Genomic DNA, 16255 nt, shown 5'->3' with positions numbered 1-16255 from the left:
ATATGTCATATCAGGTGTGAATTGGCAAATTGTGAATGTCCAAACAAGTTCTCTCTCTATGCCTGAGTGACACGATCACTGGGAATGGTCAAAATCAATGTGGATACTATACAGAATAAAAAAAAGAAACGTCTTACTTCTATTGATATACTACCAGCTAGTTTTAAGATAAATTACTGGGGTGCAGTGGAGTGGGGTGTTAAAATAGGACTGAGCAATATAATATGATCACCTGTTTGTGTCCATAGTGGTCCTTAATGCATACGTCCTCGTTGTATCGAAGCTTATATACTACCAACCCCGCTGGGACATATAACCAACAAATGGTCCAAGGTCCAAATTCCCTCCACTGGAACTCAAAATTGGGACACCACTACCTGCTCAACAACTGGGGTTCCTTCCATCAGCCTGTGACCCTGCCCCAGCTAAGGAGGACAAAGTGATGATGGTGGGTATCCATATAACCTGGCAGGGTCCTTGGCACTGTGTACATGACACAGTGCCAAGGACCCTGCCAGGTTATATGGATACCCACCATCATCAATTCCAGTGACAATATCGATACAAGGAGGACGTATGCATTGAGGACCACTATGAACATAAGCGGGTGATCATATTAAATTGCTCAGTCCTATTTTAACACTTGTCTATACTTTTAACCAGTCATTTGGCCAATTTGAATATATTTTATATATATATATATATATATATATATATATATATATATATATTTGAATATATTAATTATTTTAGATGCCTAATAAATGTTTTCATTAATTTGTGATACCCAATTGATCTAATTATTATTTTTCACACCAAAATGTATTAATATTTATGTTTTCTGCTATATATTTTTATATATATATTTTTTAGTCTTTAGCGCTCCACTTCCCTTTTTTTTCTTCGTTTTATGGGCGTCCCCTGCTGGGGGCAGGCAGCGGACATCACAGGACCCCAGATGCCCGCCCCATTTTCATCCTAGTGCTCGTAGAGTAAGTTCAGAATTACTTTTATTTAAGAAGGCAGGAGGAATCATGCCATGGTCGTCGGCCATCAAATGATTCCTCCTGCTACCGGCTGCATGCGAGGAGATGTAACACATACACTCACTGGCTAACCTTAGTGTGACGCACTTAGGGCCTGATTCAGTAAGGCTCGCTAAGCAGCAGTCATTCGCTGCTTAGCGAGCCCCTCAATGCTGCCCGACCAAATGCCCCCCCCTCCCTCCAACAAATCCCCTCGGTACCATGCAAGTGGATGTATATAATAACACATCCCCTCGCAGGTGGCCGTAGGGGAGTGAAATCATTAGAAGGTCACCGACCATTGATCGATTTCTCTCCCCTTCGGAAATAAATATCAGTCTGAACTGACTTATTTCCGTCGGGTGCTGACATCATGTGATGTCAGTACCCCAGTCCCCGCAAGTAGCCATCGGCCTGCGCGCGTTCCCAGGGAAATACTCAGCTTTTTCATGGGGACACCCTAAAACGCTGTGTAACGCCAAAGCCATTCGGTGCTGGGGTTTGCACATGCGCAGAAATGTGCATGCAAAAACCCCAACCGGGTGATCCTTAATCAGCCCCTAAATCTGTAATAATAGAAAACTGGAAGAAAAAGAAAAGCGTGTGCCCTGGATATTTTTATGTTAATAAAGATATAAATCTTGTAATTTGGAAGACAGCAAACAACTTAAGCTAAACCAGTGCCAAAGACAAATAAATGAAAGAGCATAGAGGGAAATCCATGAATAAGGAAGCCAGTCATCTTCCCATGCTTTGCTAATTGATTAGTAATTCACTGGCAAGGGCTCTGACAGAAAACAGATGGGCCAAAACATTAAAGACAATGAATCCAGCAGCTGCCGGGCTGGCCCATATCAGCTGGACGTGTCACAAAGCCAAGTCCGGGTGCCCACACACTTGTAGATGTGGGTCCAGGCTGGCGCTTGTAATCCGGTAACCAGCAGCCAACTGCTACTCCCAAAAGGGATTTTCTGCAGATGAGGTTTCGGATTTAACCTCTTCTAACTATAGTTATGCAAATATTATATCTGGTATTTACAATTCTAAGTGGTAGAAACAACAAATCAAATCCAAATTGTAGGTAAGTTAGCGATCCCGTACGAAACATAAACATATTATTTTATGGCTACAACAAAGGTACATTTCTAAGCGTAATGTGTTATAAGTGTTTCACTTGCCTTGTGGTCCATACTGGTTTATTTGAGGTCCATAATTCCCACTGGCATTTCCCTGTGCAAAGTTTCCCATCCCAGCATGTATTTGTCCTCCGGGGGAAGGATGGGGAGACATGGATGGCCCGGGCTGTTGCGGTACATATTGTGATAGTTGGTGGTTTCTTTGCACATTGGGCATATACACTGTAATTAATAAAGAGAGAAAAAATTAGAAGTTAAAAGGTACCGATAATATGCTATAAAACAATCAAAAAGGTAGTAACTAAGGTTACAATGGGATATCTGGTTTATGTGCCTGATAAAAAATTATCGGTACTTATGTAGTAACTGGGCTGCCGATTTCTAAATCGGGTCGGATCGGGAGATCGCATCGCATCGCATGCGACCATGCGATTCGATGCGATGCGATGCGATGCGATGACCCGATTTTTCCATAGGAATCAATGTTAAAATGGACTGAGTCCATTTTAACATGGAATTCAATGGGAAAAATGGGTCCTTTTCATACCCCTACTATCCAAGTGGGCATGGAGTTGGATATAAACCTGTGGCGAGCGTAGCGAGCCACCGAGCCCGAAGCGTGGCGAGCGAAGCGAGCCCCGCGAGGGGACGAATACCGTCCCCTCGCGGGGCTCGCTTCGCTCGCCACGCTTCGGGCTCGGTGGCTCGCTACGCTCGCCACAGGTTTATATCCAACTCCATGCCCACTTGGATAGTAGGGGTATGAAAAGGACCCATTTTTCCATAGGAATCATTTTAACATTGATTCCTATGGAAAAATCGGGTCATCGCATCCGATATCGGATGCGATATCGGATGCGATGCGATGCGATATCGCATCGCATCGCATCTGATTGTATGCCTTAACTTAAGGCATACAATCAAAAAATCGGCAGCCCAGTTACTACATAAGTACCAAATTATCTTGTTGATTAAACTTGCAGATTTTGAAACTACAAGTATTGCCAGCAATAGAAATGGTGTTTTGACTTTTAAGTGCACTTTATTTTATCCATAGCAAGGTCACCACATTCAGTAAATAACAAAGGAGAAAAAGGGAGATGTGTATTATGGCTGCACTTATCGCGCCACTACAGCACTTCCTGCTTCTCCTCATTACTGAGGCAAAGCAGGAATGGACAACGACAACAAGCATTACCATCTTATCCACTAGAGCAGGGGAACAAATAACTTCTCCCTCTCAGGCGATGCCCCCTTGTGTGCACAGTACATCAGCTGAAGCGGCATCTGCCTGTGTGGTCAGCTGTACTGAGCATGTGCGAGATCTCGTTACTCACGTGAGATCTCATGTGCTACCCGGAGAAGAGGGTTGCCACATCCAGTTACAGCGTTGTTCCTGCTTTGCCAAAACTGATAGCTGCAGGTGTCAGAACAGTCAGCGCTGCTTTTAGCATACATCCCAACTGTCCCAGTTTTTTTGGGACTTTCCCGCGTCCCGCTCGGAGCCGGCAGTATCCCGCGGTGGGGTGGGTCAGTTGGGAGTCATCTGCTGTCCCCTGTGAATAGACAGTGTGGGCATGCGCACAGCGACTATTCCTGCAGCCTGACAGGCTGGGGACATAGCAGGGAAGTTTTTGGCAGAATTTATAGTTATGCTACTGAGGGTAGTCTGTCTGCTATTAAGCATTCCCTTATTATTGCTTTCATTTTAGCACAGCTGTATATATGGGCATGGGGGACTTTGTTACCAGTGAGGATATTTAATAAAAACTACAATTTTAATTCCCTTATTCTTTGATATACTGTAAAATGGAATTGTTTCTCGTACTCCTTAGGAACCTTGCTCGCTTTGCTTAAAATCTTGAAATGCAAAAGGAAGTATGTTTGAATTGAGTAATGACCACTAATGATAAGTCAAGATCCCAAAAAGACGAGCTTGTTTTTAGCTGCTGAGAATGGTCCGATTCTAAACAGTCTCTTTGCTTAGACACAGACTGTACTTTAACACTAAAATATACCACCATGGAACAGATGAAACTGAATGTTTTGCTTCTTTCTATGGAAAATGGGTCACATTCCACTGAGATTACAACATACCCACTTTTGAATTTGTCTGAGTGGAAATTGTGCAGCAGTGTAAGAAAGAGGTGGCTGATTCATGGCTGCCTTAGTGGGACAGCTGTCTACCAGTCAGATATTCATAACAGAGAAAACAATCTGCCCCAGGAGACAGAGAGAAAAAATTCTTGGCATTTTGCAGTCACATGTTATGTGCTAAAAGTGTCTACAGTTCAAGGTCTACCCATAGAAGAGCCAATCGGAAAGAGACTAGACATGCCATTCTGGGGAATCTGGAATCCAGCACAAGTTGACAGACAATTACACTCCTGCCAGTATGCATAGCAGATATTATCTCCTTCTCCCCAGGCCCAGATGACATCACTCACTTTTAATATATTGGCTCCAATAAATCTCTGTACTCAATGAGTTTTTAACCTTCAATGTATCAGTATGCAGTATGCAGCAATTTATATTTATGTTGTATTACATGGCTTTTAAAAAAGGAACTGCGGTACTTATGTAGTAGCCGGGCGCCTAATTAACATACGTACGCTTGCGCAAGGAAATCGCATCGCATGTCCCATTTTAGTGCCATGCGATCCATGCAATGCGATCTCAGTAGTTTATGTAGGGTGGTAAAATGATGGTGATGGGCCACTCGCTTGTGTTGCCCCCAGGCTGAAAGTTGACAGCCAGCCCCTGATTGTATGGCTGGTGTGAATGTGTTCCTAAAACCCCTACACTATCCATGCCACCCCGATGCATGGCAAGTGCAGCGAGCCCCACGAGGGGCAGCGGAACGCATCCTCCCGAACTTTTCATACCCCCACTATCCACACCGGCGTGGAGATGATGTTATATAGCGCAACGGAATCTGCCGCACTATATAAGAAACTGTAAATAAATATAGTGTGGCAAGCGCAGCGAGCCACCGAGTCCGAAGCGTGGCGAGCGCAGCAAGGGGATGCGGTTTACTTTACATGTTTTTCGCGTCCCCCCCACAGGGCTCGCCATGCTTCGGGCTCAGTGGCTCGCTGCGCTCGCCACACTATATAAAATCAACTCCACGCCAACGTGTATGGGGGGGTATGAAAAGGTCAGGAGGATGCGTTCCGCCACCCCTCGCGGCGCTCGCTGCGCTTCGGGGGGCCTGTATAGTGGGGGCTCGCTGTGCTTGCAACGCTTTGGGGTGGCGTGGATAGGGGGGGGGGGGGTGGTTTCAAATTGTAGTACTGTCAATGCAATCGCACCCTAAAAGCCCGCGGCAAAAGAGCAGTGAATAAGTTACTTAGTAAGATTGCATCAAACGCTTCGTATGTCACTAAAACGGGTCAAATTGCTTAGTGGGCGCCCGGGAAATACATAAGTGCCAGAATTGCCTATGGCCTCTTAATAGTAGTAACAACAGAGGGCTGGACAGCGGGGCAGGGAGCCATGTGTCCCCAGGGCCAGTAAAATTATGCAACACAAGGGCCATTGCTGCATTGTACTCTGATGGCATAATAGTGGCATGCAGAGTATTCTAATGGCATAATAGTATCAGGAGGAGTAGAGCACTCCACTACCCTTCAAAATCCTCCCTTCCCACACCCTGACTCTAAACTCCCCTACAGCCTGACCCTAACCCTCTCCACTATTTCTAACCCTGCATCCCACAGCCTAACCCTAATTACCCCTTCTAAGTGCATTATCTCTTCCACGCAGCTAACCCTAACCTCCACACCTCCCACAGCCTAACCCTAAGGCCCCCCATACATTAGGCCGACTTGTCCGAAGGACAGGTCGGACCTAATCTACTGACAACTCCCCGGGGGGGGTCACATACGATTTTGCACTTGATGTGCCAAGTTTTGCATGTGATGAATCGCTTGCGATTCATCACATGCAGTCCCCGGGGAGCTGCTGTCAGAGGGAGCCGGGAGGGGGGGGGGGGGGGGGGGGGGCGCGGGCTGCAAGCTCAGAGCAAGAGGCAGTGAGTTTACTTACTGCACTGTGAGGGGACCAGATTGCCGGGTAGCGTAGGGGAAGCCGGACCGGGCAGCAGCGGGCGCACATACACTAGTAATAAAACACACACAAATGAATGGAAAGCCAGTGATTGGCTGGGAGCTCTCTGACTGAGAGACCTCTCAGCCAATCACTGACTGTCCATTCATTTCTATGTGTGCCCGCTGCTGTCCGGCTTCCCCCACGCTACAGTACAGGGTCTCTGGTACCCATCACCGCGTTCACTGCTCCGGCGCTGCTTGCGGCGATCACCGCCCACTCGCCCAGGTCAGTGCGCCTTCCCTTGCATCAGCCCACCCCGCTCAGCTCCCCATATGCCGCGTCCCCCGCCCGCCTCCAGGCTGCACATAAGATTTACCAAATCTTATGTGCAGCCCGTCCGACCTCCCGACCCCGACCCGATGCGCACGGGACCGCGCATCGGGTCGGATGGCATGTCTGCACATACGATTTGGGCCGATTTCTCTGCCCGATCCATCCGAATCGGGTGAAATCGGGCCCAAATCGTACAGTGTATGGGGGCCTTAAGTCTCCCCTACTGGCTATTCCTAACCTTCCCCCTTCCTGGGCCTAATATACTTACCATTCGGCATCCCAGCAGTTGGGACTCCAGCACCGATATCCTCATTGTTGACGGGATTCTGGTGCTGTTCTTCTGGCTATAATCAGGATGCTGGCGTCTGTATTATGAATGCTGGCATCTCGACCACTAGGATATGTTCAGATAGATCGATATCTTAAGGCAGTATGGATGGTGTAATGATTGGCATTACTGCATCACAGCAATGAGGTCATGGGTTCGATTCCCACCATGGCCCGAACTGTGCGGAGTTTGTATATCCTCCCCGTACTTGTGTGGGTTTCCTCCTGGTACTCTGGGTTCCTCCCACATTTCAAAAATATACTGGTAGGTTTTTTGGCTACTAACAAAAACATGAACCCTAAAATGAATGAATGTGTGCAGGGCCACCAAGAGAAATCCTGGGCTCCGGTAAAATAATTTCCTGGGGCCCCCACGGGCAGAGCTCCCACACACTGCTGCCTCCCCCAAGCTGTTGCGGGTCTGCGGACCTGTTTTGACGCTGCATCCAAGGCGTATACAGGGACAGTGCGTGCCAAAGGCGCGCACCAAAAATTTACGCAATAATGCCTATTACACTTGTCTCACACCCATTACATATTATATTACATGCCATAATGCCCATTACACGTTATGACACACACTGTAGTGCCCATTACAAATTATGCCATGCATCATAATACCTATTACATATTTTACCACATGCCATAATGCCCATTTTATGTTATTCCATGCACCATAATGCTCATTACATATTATGCAACACACTGTAATGCCTATTACATATAATACCAAACATTTTATGCCACATAAGTTCCACTTACCTAAATGCTCGTTGCTATAGGTTTCATGCTTGACACCAGGGGTTAACATGCTTGTTGCCATGGGTTTACATGCTCTGCCCAGAGATATATGCTCTGCCAGGGGTTAACATTCTCTATCAGGGGTTAACATGCTCAATGCCACGGAGTTACATGCTCTGCCAGGGGTTACATACTCTGCCTAGAGATACATGCTCTGCCATGGGTTACATGCTTTGCCAGGGGTTAACATGCTCGTTGCCATGGAGTTACAGTACATGCTCTGCCAGGGGTTACATGCTGACTTCCAGAGTTGGATCTCAGCCCCAACAGCATGCAGGGAGGCAGCAGACACAGAGCACACAGCGACCCACCTTCCACCTGGGTACACAGTGACCTGGACCTGGGTGGGGAACAAGGTTTTGGACTGCTGGGCTGGAGACATGGTACCGGCACCTGCTGCAGCTGGCGGCGGCTGGGATGGGAAAGTGGGGCGGGCAGGATACTATGGAGTGGGCTATACTCCCATGAGAGGTGGCCTCTCTCTGTTCCAACTCCTACCGGCACCCAGGGACTACATACTACACTACAAGTATTTAAGTATCCTCCTGTCACCGAGCCATGGTAAGCTCCTGAGTCATGTGGCGGGCTCTCAACAGGCCCTGGAGCCAGAGAGCAGAATGGTTCTTAGAAGGACTTCTATAATGCTGCCGCCCCCATGCCAGCCCACTTCAGTGCTCCCTCTGCCGCCGCTACAAAGCTCTGGCACTCTCAGACCCGCCGTACTCGCCACCAAATAAAATAAAAATAACTGTGTGTGTGTGTGTGTGTCCGGACCTGGGCCCCCCTGACAGGCCTGGGCCCAGGTAAACTGCACCTGCCCCCCCCCCCTTCCTCTCTCGGCAGCCCTGAGTATGTGTGTACATGTGGTAGGGACTGTAGATGGTAAACTCCACTGGGGCAGGGACTGATATGAATGTTCAAATATTCTCTGTAAAGTGCTGCGAAATATGTGGGCGCTATATAAAAAACGTAATAAATAAAAATAAATCAATAAATATCTTTGTGACAGACAGATACAGGATATATAAAACTACAAATATTTATAGAAAAAAAACCCAGTTATTTGTTAATTCTAACCAACTACAGTAACTTGCAAAAATAAATCCGATTATCAAGTAGTTTTATGACCACCCAATAAAAAACTAAGGACCTTGTGGATGTGCAAGAGATGTAACACAGATCAGAAAATACGAAGATCTTAGAGAAACACACTTTAAAAATAAAAGCACTGCATAAGGCAGTCTACAACAAAAAGATGTGTGGGAAAACCATAAAAACTGATGGTCTTACCTAGCAAGGCATTAAAATTTCCAACATTATATTTCTAAAGCGCTGTAATGCCGAATCCAAAATAGTTGGTACATTTTTCTCCAGCACATAAAAATTATAGCATCACCTCTGTTTGGGACCCATGTTTCAAACAATGAATTTATGTTAACCTCAAAAACTAATTAAATTCCCATTATCAGATTCCAATTACTGAAATCTCTTGGGGCCTTGAATGACTGAATTCATGATGGGTTAAAGACGACTGCTGTGTAACCATTCTCTGTAGGCCTGTGCACACCAACATAAATATGTAACAGAGTGCAAGTGCAAAAATTGACAAAGTGATATCTTTTAAAAATCAAAATCTTTGTAATCCTTGCCTGGTGAATAAAGACTTCACAATCTGATACGGAGGGGCCAATGAGAATGACAGACGAAGGCTGCAAAGGGTGGTGAGGACGGCAGAAAAGATTATTGGGGCCGACCTCCCCAATGTCCAGGAACTATACTTAGCAAGGGTCAAGACGCGTGCAGGGAACATTGTGACGGAGCAGCTATACCCTGGCCACAACCTGTTCAAAATGCTCCCATCCGTCCTTGCTAAGTCGACCAGAACCACTAAAAGCTTCTTCCCAATAGCCGTCCATCAACTGAACAATGTTAACATGCCTAATTTTGAACACGCAATTTGACTAATATACGTGTAATGTATGTAATGTAAGTTATGTTTTTTTCTCATTTCCCCTTGTGTCCTTGCTTCGTGGTGCACTATTACCACAAATCTTAGTACACGCAAGTATACCTGGCTAATAAAGTGGATTCTGATAAGAAAAAATGGGGTGATCCTGCGCAGGAAAATGTGTAACTTTGCATACATAGGGGGGATGCGATAATGCAAAAATGACGTTAAAAACCCAGTTAATTGGGGTTTTTACCACATTTTGTGAGGCACTGAAGCCCCACCGCCGGGTTACCACAACCCCATGGAAGCCTATACCACGACCCATGCCTCCCCGCACAATGCCCTCATCTGAGTCCGGGCAGCACACTGAGACAGCCCCGCAGCATCAGCAGCCGCGTAAGAGAGGAGTGGGAGCTGCTGGGGAGCCTCTGGGGACCCGCTGCCATCACCGGGCACATCGCAATGGACAGCTCTATATAAAACTTTAATATCCTAAAAGGTGAAATTCATACTAGCATAATAAAAGAGTGCCACGAAATGGAATCCCCTTCCTGTATTAGGAGTAAACAAAACTTCACCAGCTTTATTATGTTACACACTAGCTGAGTGGATTGATAAATGACAGCAGTGCTAAGTTTATAGACAGCCAAGGATATTCCCTTACTGATTATTGAAAATAGATACTGTACGTAAACATGGATCTCCCTACAAAGGGGTATGCACATTTAATACTAGCAGCTCTATGCAGTTGTGAAAGCAGTTACAGAACTATGGGGTTTATTCAGAACTAATCGCTGCTGTGCCAGGTCGCAATCTGATTGATTATCGAATGTCTGCGCACGCGTGTGGATCAAAGCGCACATGCGGGACACCACAAAAGCTGTACAAAACAGCAATTAATCAATTCAGAATAACCCCACAGTTTGATTGACAGGAAGTCACCCTTAAGGGGTGGTAAGCGACCATTTTTTGGATGTGTCAGGAATAACGCAGACTTGTGTTTTCAAAGCGGATGTGTGATGTCGGCTCCAGCCTCGATCAGCATGTCTCCATCACAGACTTGTTGAAGGCACAGAGTTATGCACACTTACATTCATTTGATGGTGAGTGAGCTGCAAATGTATTTGCAGCTCAGCAATCCTTTAACAAGTCATTCATAGACTTGCATGCAGTAGGATTTCACTCTGTCTGAGCAGCGGCTATCTGATCACAGACCTCTGCAAATATGCCCAGCAGTGATCAGTACTGAATCAGGCCCTATGTTTGTATGAGAGAACTTAGGGGGGAATTCAAATAGCCCTGTTAAATAATCAGGGGGTAAGGTAAACTAGGGCTTTATAACCTGAGGCTATTCAATTCCAGATCCTTTCCATCTGAACCCTTTTTAACCACTTCAGTAGTATGCCTTGAAAATTTCCGGGCTCGGCTGCGCTGCCGCAACGGGCTGTCCCGGAGAATTTCCGTGCACCAACTCTAGCGGCACCCTCCATTGCCCCCCCCCCCCTCCTGTCGCCCCCCCCCCCCCCCGACCTCCACACTCTGACAATCATGCACCAGAGCCCCCCTGCCACTGCTTCCACTGCCATTAGCACTGCATGATGCATCAGTGAACAGGTAGCAGACCCCAATCGGGGAGGTTCGGGGGTGGCTCGGGGGGACTTGAGCGCTTAGCAGTTTGGGCACCCCAGTCCCTTTCAGCCACCCCGAACTTCCCTGAGTGTGGCCTGTCACCTGGTCACTGCTGCAGTGTGAATGGTGGCGGGGAGCTCAGGCGTAAGATCGCAAGAGGAACGGTGGGGAGGGGGGGGAGCGACAGGAGAGGGGAGTCGGACTGGCTGCTGCCCTTGAGTGGTGAGTATTGCTGGGGCAGGTAAACCTGCCCTGGTTGCTTTGTCCTGCCCCAGCAAATCCCACCACTCAAGGGGTTAATACCTATTAACATGAGCTGTTTTTCTATGTAACACATGTTGACATACAGACTATGAAAAAAGTTTGTAGATTTGTGTGATAACAAGGTCGCTGGGAAATTCTTATGTTTTTTTACATAATACACCATACATGGTAACCTCTACATCATTTCAGAATTATTTAGCCCAATGTTGCCAGGAGAAGTTTCTTGTTGGAAAGACATTCAGGGCCACTGGGAACGGATTACAGTGTATCATCATCACTTATTATACAGTTTACAGAATACTGAATCATGTAGGTGCCTTCCCCACTGGAACTTACAAAAACACAGCACACAGACATCACACAGATCAGGGGCATTTAAAGACCTATGGGATCCCGTGTGCAGCTGGTCCACCCCATACCTGGCTCAGGACATAACTATCTTTCTTGTGATATCTTCGGAATAATGGAGCTTGCACAGTGGCGTAACTATAAATTTTGCTCCCCCCTGCCAAAAACTTTGTGGCGCCCCCCCAATGGCATTATATATATATATATATATATATATATATATATATATAGAACATATGGGGTGTCCGGCACTCCTCGCTGAACAATATACACGTGCCCGGGTGCCATTCCCAGTAGCCTTGCTGCCACTAATACAACCTCCGATAAAGCAGGCGTCACTCCAGGTCTTAGGTGCAGGTTGCACTATTGTATTTTGTTTCTTCTGGTCCTGACAGAGGGCGACTGCCCGAAACGGCGTTGACCGTTTAGAAGGAAAAATAAATATCACCATTTGATTCACCTAAGACCTGGAGTGACGCCTGCTTTATCGGAGGTTATATATATATATATATATATATACAGTATACATATATATATATATATGTCCTCTCTAATATCTGTGGCGGCACCAGTTGGTAGTGATGACACTTCAGAGGAGTGACGTGTCAGTGCGCGGTGGGGTAGCGGGATGCAGCTGGAACAGCTGACTGCCACTCTCCTCAGAGGAGCTAAGTTCAGCAGCATGTCAGCTCTTCCAGCCACATCCAGCCCCCCCACCAGGGGGGGGGGGGGGGGGGGGGGGGGTATTCAATCTCCTGCCACTATTCCCTATGGGGAAATAGCAGCGGGGCCCTATTCAATGCTGTCTTTCCCGACAGCTTTGAACAGGGATCTTGGCAGAACATGCCTGACTTTAGAAACAATCAGGCCTGTTCTGCCGAGAACGGATGTGGATTGTCGAGCTTACGGCCGCAGCTCGACGATCCACGGCTGCATCTCGCACCCCCTTTTCGCTGTTCGGGACATTGAATCCCACTGCTAGCCCGACAGTCATGACACGGGATTGAATATCCCCATTAGTCTAATTGAAGAGGTGAGTGGATGAAGAAGTGATGTTAAATTTAGACAAAACTGATAACCACTTTGATCCACAAAATATACCAACATTTAAAATAAGGTACTTGTTTCCTAGCACGGCACCCAGATTTCCTACGTACAGCACCATAGGGAAATCGCATGAGCCCTTATAACGGCATGCGTTGCGATGCGATTTTTAATGTCATTTTTTCTATGCTCATTGTACCCACATTAGGTATACAATAATATGATTGTATGTCCCCAAAATAGGTTTAACTCACCACCCCCCCCCACGCCACCCTGAAGCGTGGCGAGCGCAGCGAGCCCAGCGAGGGGTGGCGGAACGCGTCCTCCGATCTTTTCATTCCCCCACTATCCACGTCGGCGTGGAGTTGATTCTATATAGTGTGGCGAGCGCAGCGAGCCACCGAGCCCGAAGCGTGGGGGGGACGCGGATTACTTTACGCGGGGCTCACTGCGCTTGCACTATATAAAATCAACTCCACGCCGACATGGATAGTGGGGGAATGAAAAAGTCTGAGGACGCGTTCTGCCGCCACTCACCACGTTTCGGGGTGGCGTGGATAGTGGGGTGGATGCGTTAAACCTATTTTGGGGACATACAATCATATTATTGTATACCTAATGCCATGGCATCGCACACCCTATAAAATCGCATTTTGCGGCAGATGCGATGGCCCGGGGCAAAGAGAGCAGTGAATAAATTAAATAGGAAAATCTCATAGCACATCGCATGCCCCTAAAATGGCCCATGCGATTCTATGCGATGCAATTTTCCTACGCAGAATTGCCCACTAAGCAAATTGCTTAGTGGGCGCCATACTAGGAAACAAGTACCTAAAATAATATTGATACTATGATGTTACCTAATCTTATCACACATTTATCCATTAAAAACACATTTTTTAGAAAATTGTTACCTAACACCTTCATCCAGTTGCCTCTTCAGTTTATAAAGCATTTGACAAAAGTGGGATTTTGTACTACATTAGGTTAAACTGCAGTAATTTGTAAATCAAAATTATTCTTAGTATTCTTTATTTCTGGCATGGTTACCTACCTCGGTCCTGTGGCATTGGTGACTGGCTCAGGGCAGGATGTGAGCTAGGTTCAGACTGGCTGCCTGGTGGTTGTGGAGGCATCTGGCTTCCTAGAGAGGGAAACAACACACATTCAGTGTACACATTGTCTGAACCATAGGCCCCAATACTCAGGTCCAACACTTCTTAGGAACCAAAGCTACAGTATTTGAAATCAGAAATTCAAAATAGCAAATTCTTTTAGGAAGGCTATATTTATCTTCTGTGCCATTATATAAAATTAGTCGGATCTTATGTGCAAGATATTAGCACTTTCTAAATAACAATAATAAGAATGTAACAATTTTTGGAGCAAATTGATTAATTGGTCAAAAAGATTCCAAATACATACTATTCATGCACAAAAACAAAGCAATAAAAGGTATGTTGTTTGGTTGTAATTTTGAGGAGTGATCTTTTTGCGAAAAAGTCAGGTGTAAAACCAGTGCTGTCTAATGGTGTGTTCACACGGCAGATATGCAGATATGCCGTGCTATGCGAGTCTCGATACGATCAGATCGTATCGGGACTCGCATAGCACGGCATGCTGCAGAGGCACAATTTTGACTATTGCCTTCTCTATTTGGCTGCCGATTTGCGCTCACACGGGAGCGCGCATCGGCAGCGCATCGGGCTCGCAAGCCCTAAAAAACCACACAATCAGCATGCAATATGGCTTCCGATGTTCACTATATCGGCAACATCGGAAGCCATATCGGCCCGTGTGTACACACCATAACACTCAGCGCTTGTGGTGTATATATATATATATATAGGAGGAGACGCTGCCTGATAATGCTAAGTATAGCCTCAATGAAGCCTGTTGGGTGTTTGTGATTCTAACATGACCATTGCTAAATCTTTTTGTCTTTTGGGACAATACACATGTATTAATTCTTTACAAAGGACTGGTGCTGGTCTCCCTAATGATTTGGGAACTGTGACTACATTTTATGTGGACCTGGCACAGTCATCTTTCTATCAGTGAAGCTGGTGCGATATCTTATACAATTATATATATATTGTCCCAATTGACCGGCACTCTTGTTGACAAATTGCAGCAGGGTCTGGTGCTCATCCAAAAAGATTAAATATTGCTCACGATAGGATTCGTAGATGATAAGATAACCAGTTTTCTTATAGTACAACAGGCATGTGGGCTTTAAAATGTTTTTAATACTTCCATCTTATAGTAATAAGGACTAATATTCCATGTAAACATGCTTTCATACATTCATTTACTTGTAACTACATAGGGCTACAGCATATATGCAGCTTTAGGTTTAAATATTACTTGTAGCAATCTTTTGGTCCTCTTAAGTTATGCAGTGGCCTTTACAAATAGCCCCAGAAGAACATCTCAGCACTTCAAACGTGTTTAAGCATATGGCCGTAACTGATGCTGCACAGGAGTGAGCCGTGCCAAGACAGCAAGTCTCTATATTATAATAAACACTTCTACATGATCAAGAGAAAAAGAAAAAAACATAACAGCCGTTCAATACAGTAAACAAATGGCAATTCCATGTTAGCACAAGACACTTCCACTTAATGTGTGCGTATGCCTGAGGCACTGCTATCAACAGAATATTTGATAGGAGACATGGGGCTATAGTAGATGACAACAACAACAACAAAAAAGGATAAAAAAAGAAAAGGATTTGGAAATCATGTCAGCCAAATCTCAGGACTGACAACATGATAAGTACTTTTGCATATATATTAAGAACTAGCAGGAAATAGTTTATTGTACACATAATATACTGTTAAATACAATGACACTAGTAAAGGAGAATAGCAGAAACTATACTGGTTGAGTCTCCCATACTGGAAAATATAAACACCTAAAGGTGCATACACACTATGCATTATTGCCCAGTGTGTATGTAGAGCAATAAATGTAAAAATGGGCGATAAATCATTCAGTACATACACACTGTGATTTTCACCCAGCCCAGTTATTTTCACGTTGAGGGGATTGACTACTTTCCATAGTAGGAGACTGTGTGAAGTAATTCATTCGGCCTGTAAAACAGGCCGCAAGTGGCTGGAGATGGTGCAGGAGCGCACATCAGCGTTCAGCGATAAACCATACACACCAGTCCATTTTGAACACGTGAAAACTGAGCTACTTTGAGATCAAGATAAATTCACCTACTGTGTATGCACCTTAAAGGGTTTTGGGAGTGACGGAGGAAGTGATATCTTTGCTTTCTGATGGTTCAATGTACTGTACATGAACTTTGTTTCATAACCGAACATATTGTATACAAT

General features: G+C 45.6%; 1 protein-coding gene across 12 annotated transcripts in view; it reads right to left on the bottom strand.

Moving 5' to 3' along the window:
* The window catches only part of ARID1B (AT-rich interaction domain 1B), a 434060-nt gene that overhangs the window by 99479 nt on the left and 318326 nt on the right, over nucleotides 1–16255 (bottom strand). For all 12 annotated transcript variants that reach the window (XM_083176326.1, XM_083176327.1, XM_083176328.1 and 9 more), the window contains 2 exons: nucleotides 13963–14052; nucleotides 2204–2383 (listed from right to left, as the gene is read on the bottom strand). In XM_083176326.1, the coding sequence (XP_083032452.1) occupies nucleotides 2204–2383; nucleotides 13963–14052 (270 nt within the window). The remainder of the gene's footprint in view (nucleotides 1–2203; nucleotides 2384–13962; nucleotides 14053–16255) is intronic.

Source organism: Crinia signifera, chromosome 3 (assembly GCF_055691185.1).
Source record: "Crinia signifera chromosome 3, ASM5569118v1, whole genome shotgun sequence".
Classification (NCBI taxonomy): Eukaryota; Metazoa; Chordata; class Amphibia; order Anura; family Myobatrachidae; genus Crinia; species Crinia signifera.
Note: the sequence above shows the minus strand (reverse complement) of the source record. Positions and strands in the feature narration are given on the sequence as shown.